This window comes from Syngnathus typhle, linkage group LG2, assembly GCF_033458585.1.
Source record: "Syngnathus typhle isolate RoL2023-S1 ecotype Sweden linkage group LG2, RoL_Styp_1.0, whole genome shotgun sequence".
Classification (NCBI taxonomy): Eukaryota; Metazoa; Chordata; class Actinopteri; order Syngnathiformes; family Syngnathidae; genus Syngnathus; species Syngnathus typhle.
The window spans coordinates 2,021,420-2,033,867 of NC_083739.1; the positions used below are offsets into that span (position 1 = coordinate 2,021,420).

The 12,448-nt window shown below is 37.8% G+C and overlaps 1 protein-coding gene across 3 annotated transcripts in view; it reads left to right on the forward strand.

The window, feature by feature from the left end:
- Window positions 1-12,448, forward strand: part of LOC133149911 (receptor tyrosine-protein kinase erbB-4-like) — a 133,514-nt gene that overhangs the window by 68,178 nt on the left and 52,888 nt on the right. For all 3 annotated transcript variants that reach the window (XM_061272145.1, XM_061272147.1, XM_061272146.1), the window contains exon 3: window positions 4,531-4,717. In XM_061272145.1, coding sequence (XP_061128129.1) covers window positions 4,531-4,717 — 187 coding nt within the window. The remainder of the gene's footprint in view (window positions 1-4,530; window positions 4,718-12,448) is intronic.

The following is a 12,448-nucleotide window of genomic DNA, read 5'->3' on the forward strand; positions in this document are numbered from 1 at the left end:
TTTGGCACCCTTGAGTTAGTGGGGAACTCCAGTTAAGTCAAAAGTTAAAAATGTTATTTTACTACCATATTTTCCAGACTATAAGGCGCACCGGACTATAAGGCGCACCTTCAATGAATGGCCCATTTTAAAACTGTCCTGGCGCACTGGACTATAAGGCGCACCCTTAATGCATCATGTAATCACAAAATAATGATCCATAGTCTTTTTGATTCATGATTCATCGTCTTCAGCGGGCCACTTATGATTGATTTCATGACACAATGTTTCGGGCCAGTTTAAATTTAGGAATTTGGTCCATATATAAGGCGCACCGGACTATGAGGCCCACTGTCGGCTTTTGAGAAAATTTTAGGTTTTTAGGCGCGCCTTATAGTCCGGAAGACACGGTACTTCAATTAAGGACTTTACTTTCGGCTTTTGAGAAAATGTTAGGTTTTTAGGCGCGCCTTATAGTCCGGAAGACACGGTACTTCAATTAAGGACTTTACTTTCGGCTTTTGAGAAAATTTTAGGTTTTTAGGCGCGCCTTATAGTCCGGAAAATACGGTACTTCAATTAAGAACTTTGCGCATCTCAGCATGGAAGCATTCGGGAGATTTTCTCAAGACATCCACCTAGACAAGTGATCTTCACAGTGACGTATTCTTGGGCGGTATCTTTCATTGATTTCAAAGTCAATGGCCCTCTTAAAGGCATGCCATTTTTTTTTTATTTTGTATTTTAAGAGGATTCCTCCAAATCTTGAATGTCACGCCCGAGTGCTCTCAGCATTCTTCGCAGCCAAATCGCCCCATGAGGTGAAGAGGTGCATGACGCTCTTACGCAGCCCATTGAGACCGATTGGTAAACAGGTCCCCGCCCGCCCGCCCATTGACTTTGCCGCCACGTGGAGGATTCAGGTTGCACCGCCGCCAATGGGATGGGCTCAAACTGTTTGGAGTCTGTGCTGACATGCGCCATTGCACTCTCCTTGACTCACTGGCGGAGTGAGTGCTCTATATGTATGGAAATGAGCAGTAATCACCATAATATGTGTCCCATCTTCTTGTATTGTAACCACGTTATTAGATTTTCCCCAGCCCGATGGATTTTAGCCCTTTATCCATCCATTTTTCTTCAGACCTACCTGCTCCCCCCCCCCCCCCCCCCCCGTCCTCCATGTTTACTCTTCCACTCATCCAGATGACAGAAGCAGGCGTGCAATTAATTCTACTTAAAAACGTGATTTTCCCGCCTCACGGCACCGCGCCTCCTGTCCTTAAACTTTGCCCAATTTTGTGACTTTGTGGAAAAATCTTCACCGCCAGCATCTCGTTATCGAGTACCAATAAGGCCGCAAGGTGTTTTTTTATTATTGTAGCGCCGTCGTAGCGAGCCGGCCTTAAGTACCTCATTATTTTCCCCGTGCGCTTCTGACTTGAGTAAAATAAGAGTGCGAGGAGATAAACTATAATCTTTTCTCACACTAACATCCTTGTTTTCTGACTTGACGCTTTCTCAGTCAATAAAATATAATCGTACGCGAGCCAAACGCTTTTGAAATGATGTTATGAAGGCGTCGTCTGAAAATCTCGGGTGCTACCCCGAGGCAGTTCACGAGAAGAAAAGGCAGACATTTGTTTGCATATTCACTGGCGAGGTGCCTCCCAAACTGCCGGGGAAAAAGTCGCCTGAAACGAGCGTTTTATTCAGTTTGCTTGCATAAGTTATTGCTAATTTGTGTTTGTGAATCCTCGTGAGGTGAGCGCCTTTAAGTGACTACAAGGGATGATAGTGGGATTTCTTGATAGGCTCTCAGATAGCTACTTTACCTCTGGTCCGTTTGCCTCTGAGCAAAATGACTGCATTGTTAACAAGATCACTTCAAGACAAACTAGAAATTTGGCTCAATGACACCAATCATGTCATAAAAGCAAATTTATCCAGGTGAGCTGCCAGGAAGGACGAATATTATATTTTATTTTATTTTGTTTTATTATATTATATTATATTATATTATATTATATTATATTATATTATATTATATATAATTTAATATTTTATTTATTTTACTATTTTATTTTGTTTTATTATGTATTATATTATATTATATTATATTATATTATATTATATTATATTATATTATATTATATTATATTATATTATATTATATTATATTATATTATATTATATTATATTATATTATATTATATTATATTATATATATATATTATATATATATATTTATCTATATTTATATATTATTTAATATAATATATTATTTGTAATATAATATATAAATAATAAAAGGACCTGTCTGTCCTGTCTTCTGTCTTTTCATTGGAAGATGGTCTTGGTCTTCTCTGCCAAATTCTGGTTCGTAAAATGTTGGCTGCATACTCGACCGAGCGAGCTATTCTGCTAAAGTTCTCCTTTTGGATGGCAGCAATCCTCAACAGGGGTGAGGAAACAAAAAAAAAAAAAACTTTGAGCACTGAAGTACACACTCGAAATCTGACACAAGAGCTCACAGCGATGCTTGGCAGTGTGTTTTTTTTTTTTCTTCGGTGGAGATGATGGAAATAGTCGGGCTGCTTGAGAGTTCCTACAAAAGTTCAACCTTGGATGACATTGTATTCACGGCATATTTGATGTCGGAAAATGAGGTTTTTGTTTCGCTATCATATACCTGCGGAGGTTAAAGAGTCCGAACAGCAAGTGTCTTCTGCACTTTTTTAAAACCAACTTTTTGCTCTTGCCCACCATGCTGCTTGACCTGCTGAAAAAACGTTTTGCTACACAAGCGAGACAAAAAAAATCGCAATCATCCCCCCGATACTTCTGATGCTTCCCGACCAATGCCTATTGGTCGAGAAACCTTTGATCTACATATTTACAAGTACCGTAATTTTCGGACTATAAATCGCACCGGAGTATAAGTCGCACCAGCCATAAAATGCCCAAAAAAGTGAAAAAAACATATATATGTATATAAGTCCCTGCTGAGTATAAATCGCCCCCCCCACCCAAACTATGAAAAAAAACGCGATTTATAGTCCGAAAATTACGATATATTTAATCCCAGCGGAGTATTAGATTACATCAAAGATATGGGCAGAATAATCCTTTAATTAAATTACAGAAAATTTCCCTTTCCCGTTTGTTTTTGCTTTCCCTCGCTCCCACTTTTTCTGACGTTGCTATGCAACAAGGGAACTCTGGTGTTCTTTTTTTGTCCGGACTTGGGGGCCGGCCGGGAGAAGGGCGCACAGTGGGAGCAGCCGGGTCGGGTGGCGACGCAGCCTCAGTGGGGACCCGGAGGGCTTCGAAGGAACTTAATGATAGCTGGCTGAGCTCAGCAATCCCCCAGCAGTGAACACAAGGCCACAGTGGGGGTCAGGCAATGACTTCCTACCAGGGGGCGGAATCAAGAAACCCCTGCAAGAACGTAATGTTGTTTTGTTTTTTTAAGACGCCACAACTTTGTTTGCTCTCCTCCATTTCTTTTTTTTTACCAGCACTTTCTCACAGTAGGCTCTGTAATAAGTATGCTAATCAAATGCTCCAGTGAAATGAACGCTGCTATTTTATGATGTTGTTCTTTCCCTCGGGATGATTGACGTGCTGTAATCTTGCTAATAAGCACCTCCACTTTGTGTTTTGCTTTCCTTTTGTGTTTGTGCTACAATAGCCCCAGTCCTGGCAGTGAGCCACATTATGGCCGCTTGTATGGGACACCTGCTATTATCCTCAAGCGCTTAACTATCAGTCTGCTGCACTCGTGCATTTTTCCGCTGCACGCCTCCTTCCAGGCCAGACTGGTGACAAACCCATTATTAGTCACCTGGGAATTTGCACGCAAGCGCGGAAGAGGTGTTTCCGGAGACTTTTCAATGTCACGGGAATCGGTCAGAAAAATCGAGCTCACTTTTATATGGCTTTGAAAGAAAGTAGTTTGTGCTGTAAAATGGGGAGGTAATGAAATCGTTTGGAGATCCATCCAAAAAAAAAAAGACACGAGCTTACAAAAGTAAAGCTATGCTTCTTCTCATTTCTTTTTGAATGGCTTTTTTTTTTCTCCGTGTTTATTTTGCTTCCTCAATTTCATTTTATGCAAAGAAATTTTCTGAGTACAAACATATTTGAATATTGGGAATAAAAAAGATAATATAAAATAAAAATAATATTCAAAATATATATATAATATAAACTATATGATAAATAATAAAACATAATATAATAGAATTTAAATTAAAAATAATATAAAGAAATAAATAAAAAAAAGAATTTGTCCGAGAACAAACAGGAAGCAGCAGGAATATTTGAATATTCGGAATAAAAAGAATATAAAATAAAAATATTTAAAATATATATAATACAAAATATGATAAGTAATAAAACACATAATAAAATAGAAAATAAAAATAATATTAAAAAAAAAATAAAAATAATCACATTAATTTTACCAAATCAACACGTGGTTCCCACTTTCTAAATGTATCTTCTATAAAAATTTCAGAGCTCATTGACTCCATTTCTTTATTGCAGTCCATCAGAGAGGTGACTGGTTACGTGCTGGTGGCTCTCAACCAGTTTGACTACCTCCCGCTGGAAAATCTACGGATCATCAGAGGCACCAAGCTGTACGAAGGCCGCTATTCGCTTGCCATCTTCCTCAACTACAGGCGGGATGGATACTACGGATTGAGGCAGCTGGGCCTTCGGAACCTAACAGGTAGGTGACGTCATATTCAGAAATACTGCACAAATGGTCTTAATCTGATCATGTTATGCAAAAAAAAAGTCGTGCTCAAGTCACAAGCCAATCCTTGTCAATCAAAACAAAGTTGCAACGGATAGAAAGAACATCAAATTTTTTTCACGCGTCACAATTTGGTTCACGCCAGATGGTGAAATTGAAATCTCCTCTGCCGATTAATGTTGCCATCAAACTACAAATATATTTTTGTTTTTGCTCATTTGAAAAATGTCACAATTCCCCCGCTTGTGTTCGACTTATGCATATTTAACAAGCGCAAAATTAGCGCTCAGAGTTTGATGTCACGTCACTGCTACCAAATTAATTTTTTTTTTTGTATGGAAAGATCAAATATGTGTGAAAAGCCTTATTTTCCCTTTTAATTAAATTTCTGTTTATGCACTCAAAATTGTTCCGCTCTTGCTGAGTGTGCTCGTAAATAAATGTTTTGGGTTTAGCACACTTTGCTTTTAATCGTATTTGCGTTCTTTCGCCGTACCAATTTGCGGCCGTGGCCTCGCAATCAGCTCATCTCCTGGAGATGTGCTGCTCCAAGCCAATATTATCCTTTATTATACATTTGAAATGAATTAACGTACGTTCAAGACAAGAGAGAAATTCTCCGTAAAAGTCATCAACCGGCTCCAGATTGTGAAGTTGCTTTTTTTGGCATCAATCTCTGCAGACATTTGATTGAAATCTGTTGCGGTGGTGATCTTCCAGTCAGAACAGAACAACATCCTAGAGCGTGTCAAGTTGTGGCCAATTGGAAATTCACTTCCAAACATGCTTGTCCTCCAAAGTGGCAGCCAAGGAACAAAAGTGTTCTACAAAGTTGCCAGAAATTTCAGAAACTTGTTGGAAAAGCAGTTTGTCTTTGTGTCAACTTCTAAATCCACGGCGGATACAGCAAAAGGACTATTTTGATTTTTCATCACACAATGCATTACTGACCAATATTTTTTTTTATATTTAACAATCATTGTGTTGGTCAGAGTTTGTATTTCAGAATTTATTTTACCTCATTCATTTCCAACCCGGTTACCGTATTGGCCCGAATATAAGACGGTGTTTTTTGCATTGAAATAAGACTGAAAAAGTGGGGGTCGTCTTACATTCGGGGGTCTAGGCGTTATACCCATTCACAACGCTAGATGGCACCAGATATCTTTAAAGTGAACGCTGAACTTAACTCCCCAGGACAAAGCGAACCCCTGTCACGAAGAATAAAAATAAAAATAGCGGTAGCACGGAGAAGAAAAATATAAAATAGCGGTAAGAAAGAAAAGAGAAGAAAAAAAGAGAGTTTGCATTATTTTATTGCAATGTTTTTCCTTATTCAGATTTGCTTCAAGACTACAGTTAGTTAGACTTCACTTTGATGGTTAATGCAGTTATTGCAATTTTGTTTTTAACCACAGTCGTTTATGTACATTTCAAAAACCAGAAGCCATAACATGCTTTTTCTATCGAATATATTGTTATAATTATTTGTTTCAGATGTACTGTAACTATTTTCTGTATAAAAATTTAATTTGGTGTTCAAAAAGTCTTCTTTCAAACTTGAGTTTTGAAAAAGGGGGTCGTCTTATAATCAGGGTCGTCTTATATTCGGGCCAATACGGTAATATCTTTGACATCTATAACCGTCAATGGAACCGAATGAATCGCAGAAATCAATTACAAGAAAAAGCACTTTAACCATATTTGTCCATAAATTGGTCATAAACTTCAAGCTGTAGCTAAGTCACATCAATAGGTGAAAGATAGCCAACCATACTAAAGACCTGTCAGAGTACGCACAAGTATCTCTGAAAGCCTTGACGTTCATCAGTCCATGTTAAGACAGCGTCTCATAAAGGCAGAACATGAAGCATGGTTGCTAACGCTGTCCAAGAGGAGCCATCTTGTAAAAAAATAAAGAGCACTGTGCAGAATTTTCAGAGGTGAAGAAAATTCATGACATAACACCAAAAACTTTTTGACGTTACTGTAAGCAAATTAGACGGAGACCCGAACACATTTTATGCAGAAATCTATATAATTCCAAAGTTTCAACTCAGTCACTGCCAACACAGTTAATATCTTTGACGTCTATAACCGTCATCGGCACTGAATGAGTTAAAAAAAAAAGCACGTCGCTGATTTCAAATTCAATAAAGAGCAGCCCAGCCAGCAAAAAAGAACCACTAGCTGATAATGTTCACGGCGGCTGGTGAGAAAGAGCGATCAGGCGTGCTTGGACACAGCTAAAGGTCTACTTGACCTTTTACGGAGACAACACTCAAAGTGCACGCTTACACAGTGCAGACAGCCGAGTCAAAGACTACAACATGGAATAATAATGTTTTTTTTTTCTTTTAAAACCATGATAACACCTTCACCTCATTTGTCACCTCAGCCAAGTGCAAAAGCCCGAGAGAGACCTAAACTTTTTTCCACGATACAAAGTTGATCCGTTTGTTGCCGCGTTGTAACTTTCCGCCGATATATATGGCCATGGATTTGTCATAAAAGCTTGATATTGTCCCAAGGGAGGAACCGAGATTCATCCGCCGCGTATAACTTGGGGTGTTCTTTCTCAGTGGGCTGAACATGAAAAGTGGAGAGTGGTATCAAAGAATCTTTGGTGCTATAATTGCATGTCCTTGATAAGATCCACTAAAGCGACTTGCTGCTTTCACAAGCTTTTCAAGTTATTTTGTTTTTGCTGCTGGACGTCCAGTTGGGCATTTGTGTCTCTGTCTGTTTTATTATTCTGTTTTATGTTTCCATCTGGAGCTGCGAGTAACGATTGATTAAATAATCTGTTGATTATTTTGTCAATTAATCGATGAATCTTGTAAAAAAAACAAAAACATTTTGGATAAATAAATGCTTTATGTTTCCATCTGGATCTGCAACTAATGACTGATTAAATTATCGATTATTCTGTTGATTATTTTGTCAATTAATCGATGAATCCAATTAAAAAAAAACATATTTTAGATAAATAAATGCTTTGTTTCCATCTGGATCTGCAACTAATGACTGATTAATCGATTATTCTGTTGATTATTTTGTCAATTAATCGATGAATCCAATTAAAAAAACATTTTAGATTGATCAAATAATCGATTCATCTGTTGATTATTTTGTCAATTCATTGAGTAACCTGATAAAAAACACAGTTTAAATTCTTATTTGTTTCCTTTTATACAATAATAAGCATTTTTTGCCTATTTTCTAACATGTTACAAAATAAAAAACAGTAACTGAATCATCGTTATTTCAAATTCTTAGTGTAAAAACACAAATTAATGTCCGTTTTTAATAAATAAGAATTTATGACATGTTTTTAAAAAACAAATGAAAATTCTTTTATTTTGACTCCGCTCATTGTGATCTGTTAACAAAGATATCTTAAGGATTAATTGATGAATTTTTTTAATATCAAAAATCATTATCGATTAATCAGCGCACCTCCACTTACATCTATTGACTCTTTTTCAGTGCCAGTCCTCATCTTGGTACATTTTGTTTTCAAAGCCAAAAGTTAAAGGCAAAGTTCTGGGTCGATGTTGTCGTGACCCTCGCAGGATTTGATAGCACAATTAAATAACTTGATGTATAGGTCTCATATTAAATAGATTTTTTTTTTTTAAACTTGAAGTTACAGCCAGATGCAGTCTGGATTAGAGCCACGTTAAACTTTGTTCGACGTCTCAACTTCAGTCCCTAGACACAGTCACAATATTTGCCCGTTTTAATCACGTACGTCGAACTCACAAACGCACAGACATAATTAAAATCTAATCGTTTTTGCTGGAGGTAATTATAGTACAAATGAACACTGATCTCCATTTTCTTTTCTTTTTTTCTCGTAATTGAGAGCTGCGAATCAAAGAACAATTTTTCTGTCCGTGTTCTCAAGGTTATCATTTCATCACCTGTCACGAGTTAAAACGATTCTGTGATTCTTGGAATCTATGTAATGTCTGAGTTTGAGTTCTTATCAGACAAATTGGCCCGCTTTGAGTGACAGAACGATTCTTCAAATCCTGAGGTATAAATAGTTGATTTCTTTCGTATCGGTCGGCCAGATCTACGAATTTGCTGTTTCTACATCTTTGGCTCATTATTAGGCAGGCGGATAATTCTCGCTGTCTCCACACTCATCCTGTACACATTTGACTGTTTGTTGTTTGTTATGCTGTTTCCCAGCGGGGACGTGGACTTCAATATATTCTGTGCTATTTACAACACAACAGCAACTTCACTGCAGCTTTGTACCACTCTGAATTCCGTCCGTCCCTGATGGAGCTTGCAGAAAGCATGTTTGGATGCAATTTGCTTGGCTTGCAGTTATCGCTGCTCAGCAAACTGTCATTTATTACTTTTGTGTGAAAGTATTTAGTTATGTTATGTTGGGGTTTTTTTTGGCCTGCAAAACGTGTCTTGCTTTGTTGTTGAGGTACCGTATTTTCCGGACTATAAGGCGCACCGGACTATAAGGCGCACCTTCAATGAATGGCCCATTTTAAAACTTTGTCCATATATAAGGCGCACCGGACTATAAGGCGCACCATTAATGCATCATGTCAGATTTTTAATCCAAATCAAACCATTCTCCAGTTTATTTTTTTTATTTCAACTTCAAATGCAACAAATGACTTCATAATCACAAAATAATGATCCATAGTCTTTTTGATTCATGATTCATAGTCTTCAGTGGGCCACTTATGATTGATTTCATGACACTACGCTTCGGGCCAGTTTGAATTTAGGAATTTGGTCCATATATAAGACGCACCGGACTACAAGGCGCACTGTCGGCTTTTGAGAACATTTTTGGGTTTTAAGTGGGCCTTATAGTCCGGAAAATACGGTACTTTGATGACGTATGCACAGGTTGCTAAAGTCTTGTGAAGTAAAAAAAAATAAATAACACCGTGTTCCAGATTACTAAATCAATCATTTCTTTTTATTTAATTATAAATAAATTTAAATTATAAATAATAATAATAATGTATAATATAATATATATATGTATATATAATTAAACTAATAAATGTACTAATTTATTTTCATTTATTTAATTTATTTTATTTTTACCTTTTATTACTTTCAAGAATAATAGAGGTTATTGAAAACATGATGACAATAAAGTTTTGACCTTTTTGTCTTTTTACACGATTCCTCGAAGTTTATTATATATAATAATAATAATGTATAATGTAATATATATATATATATAAAATTAAACAAATCAATTTAATAATTTATTTTCATTTATTTAATTTATTTTATTTCTACCTTTTATTACTTTCAAGAATGATAGAGACGTTATGAAAACATGATGACAACAAAGTTTTTGGACTTTTTTGTCTTTTTACACAATTCCTCAAAGTACTGCGTTGCATTATATATCTACAAAGTTGGGGGGGGGGGGGGGAAGAAAGGCAATACCAATAGCTGCTGGTGCCTTTAGAGAATAGAGGCCTGGAACGGATTAATAATGGATCTTGTGTCATCATTAAGGCGCTGATCATTAAGACATATCTCATGGCTTCAAAGGTTCCTTTGCTCACAAAGGAAAAATGCAAGGCAACAAAAAGCCTCAGTGCGCTTTTTAAATGTTTTCTTCTTGGGCCTTTTTAAAAGAGAGTTGAAAATCGTTTTATTTATTTCAAAACATAAATATCAAGCACGCCGATGGTTATGTAAAGCCGAGCACGCCTTGCATCTCTTTCTCGCCGGCTGTCAACGGCGGGAAATGTGGCCAAATGAGCCGCAATCATCTCCAACCTGTCGTTGCCTGCCATTTTCTCCGCCGCCCGATGAATTGATTAAACTCACACAGGCGTTCAAACTATGCTAACGTGTCATTCAACACGCCTTGTTTAACACCCCCCCCCCCACCGAGCGTCTTATGCCCCACTTAAGTATACATTTCCGAATCGTGTTTATTGTCCGATCTCGGATGCACCTTGAATATTTTCTGTCATTTTTCAAAACGTGTCAGCAAATTACACCGAATGATCCGTCTTTGAGTCCATCCTTATATACGAGATCATATTGTGTATAACCTAAGGCCCGGGGGCCAGACACGGCCCGCCACATAAGTTTTCATGTGTCAATACTCGAATTACCGTAAATTCCGGACTATAAACCGCGACTTTTTTCCAAAATTTTGAACCCTGCGGCTTATAGTCAGGTGCGGCTTATATTAGGATTCTTTTGTGATTTTTGTGATGACTTGATCACTTTTATACACTGCGGTATCTTGAAGAAAAACACAACAACAAAAATACTATTTTGAAACACTACTATGGCTGCTGCTTATTTTGGCTGTGTTGCTTGTGACTATTATGAGCTTTAGTAGGAATGCACGCTAGGTGACCTGCGTCAAAGGGCTCTAAACCCTTCGTCACAGGCAATGTTTAGAAAGACGTGTTAAAGCATGTTATTAAAACTTTAAAAAGGCTTTCTGTGAACGGTCTTTCTTTGTAAAAAAAAAAACGCGTGTGCACGTGCGGCTTATAGTCCGGTGCGGCTTATATAAGAAAAAAACTGAAATATCCCCCAATTTTAGCTGGTGCGCCTTATAGTCCGGTGCGGCTTATAGTCCGGAATTTACGGTACGCATTTGAAAAATAAAGGTATTTTTTTACATCATTTGATGTGGCCCGCGAAGACAAATTGTGCATCAAATTCGTGTCATTACCCAAATTGCAAATTGTCTTCACTTTTAATCTCTTTTTTTTTTTTTTTTTAATATTTGACCAGTTTTTACTTGTCTGATTTGAAAACGAGTTATTTGTCAGTTTGTTTTGTAGCTTTATACATTGATTTGGGTCGACAGTCATAATGGCCCTCCGAAAGAAGCTATGACTACAATGCGGCCCGCAAAAAAAAAATCAGCTTGACACCCCTGCAATAGGCCATCGACAAAGATTACGTAAGAAGATCTCATGCTAGAGACTTAATGTGGAAAAAACACATTTTTAAAAAATTGTAAGGTTGTCCGAAAATTCTAAATTTGACATTATTGCCTTTGCCTGTGGGTGTGTTGGGATTGACCAAAACGAAGAGAAGGCTTACAATATCAAGAGCGTTTGTCTGTTTTCAAGAGTGGCCGAGAAGACGCAGCAAAAGTGGGCGGTGGAGAACGCTGAGATTGATGGCATGAATTTAGCGTCCGCTGAAGGCTTGGCGTGTACCAAGTGTCATCTCCTGCCTCCTACACCGACTACTCGGTGCACAAAGCATTTTTCATAAGGATTCATGGCAAAAACAATATCATTGGAGACTGTGAAATTTAATCAGGGGCTTTAAAACACAATTATCAAGGAGGTAGTGGATGCGCAGTGAATTGGTGGATAAGGTGGGACTGGGGGGGGGACCACCCCCGCGTTGTCTGTGCCTCGCAGCTCGGTTCCCATTTGTCACTGAGCACAATATCTCTTTGGCTGGCAGAGCTAATAATGGAGAAGTGAGGAAATGGGACTCCAGAGACTCACCTTCTCTCTGTGTGGATCAGATAAGTTTTTCCTCCACTCTTCGCTCGCGAAGATGGTGACGTTTATAAAAACGCATCGTTGAAAACAGTTCATTTGCTCCTGCGCCGCTCTTGGGCCGTTTTAGCTGATTCGTCACTTTTATCGGCTTTTTTTTTTTTTTGCATTGCCCAGCGGCGGCTTATGTGTGGTCTCCTGTCAAAACTGT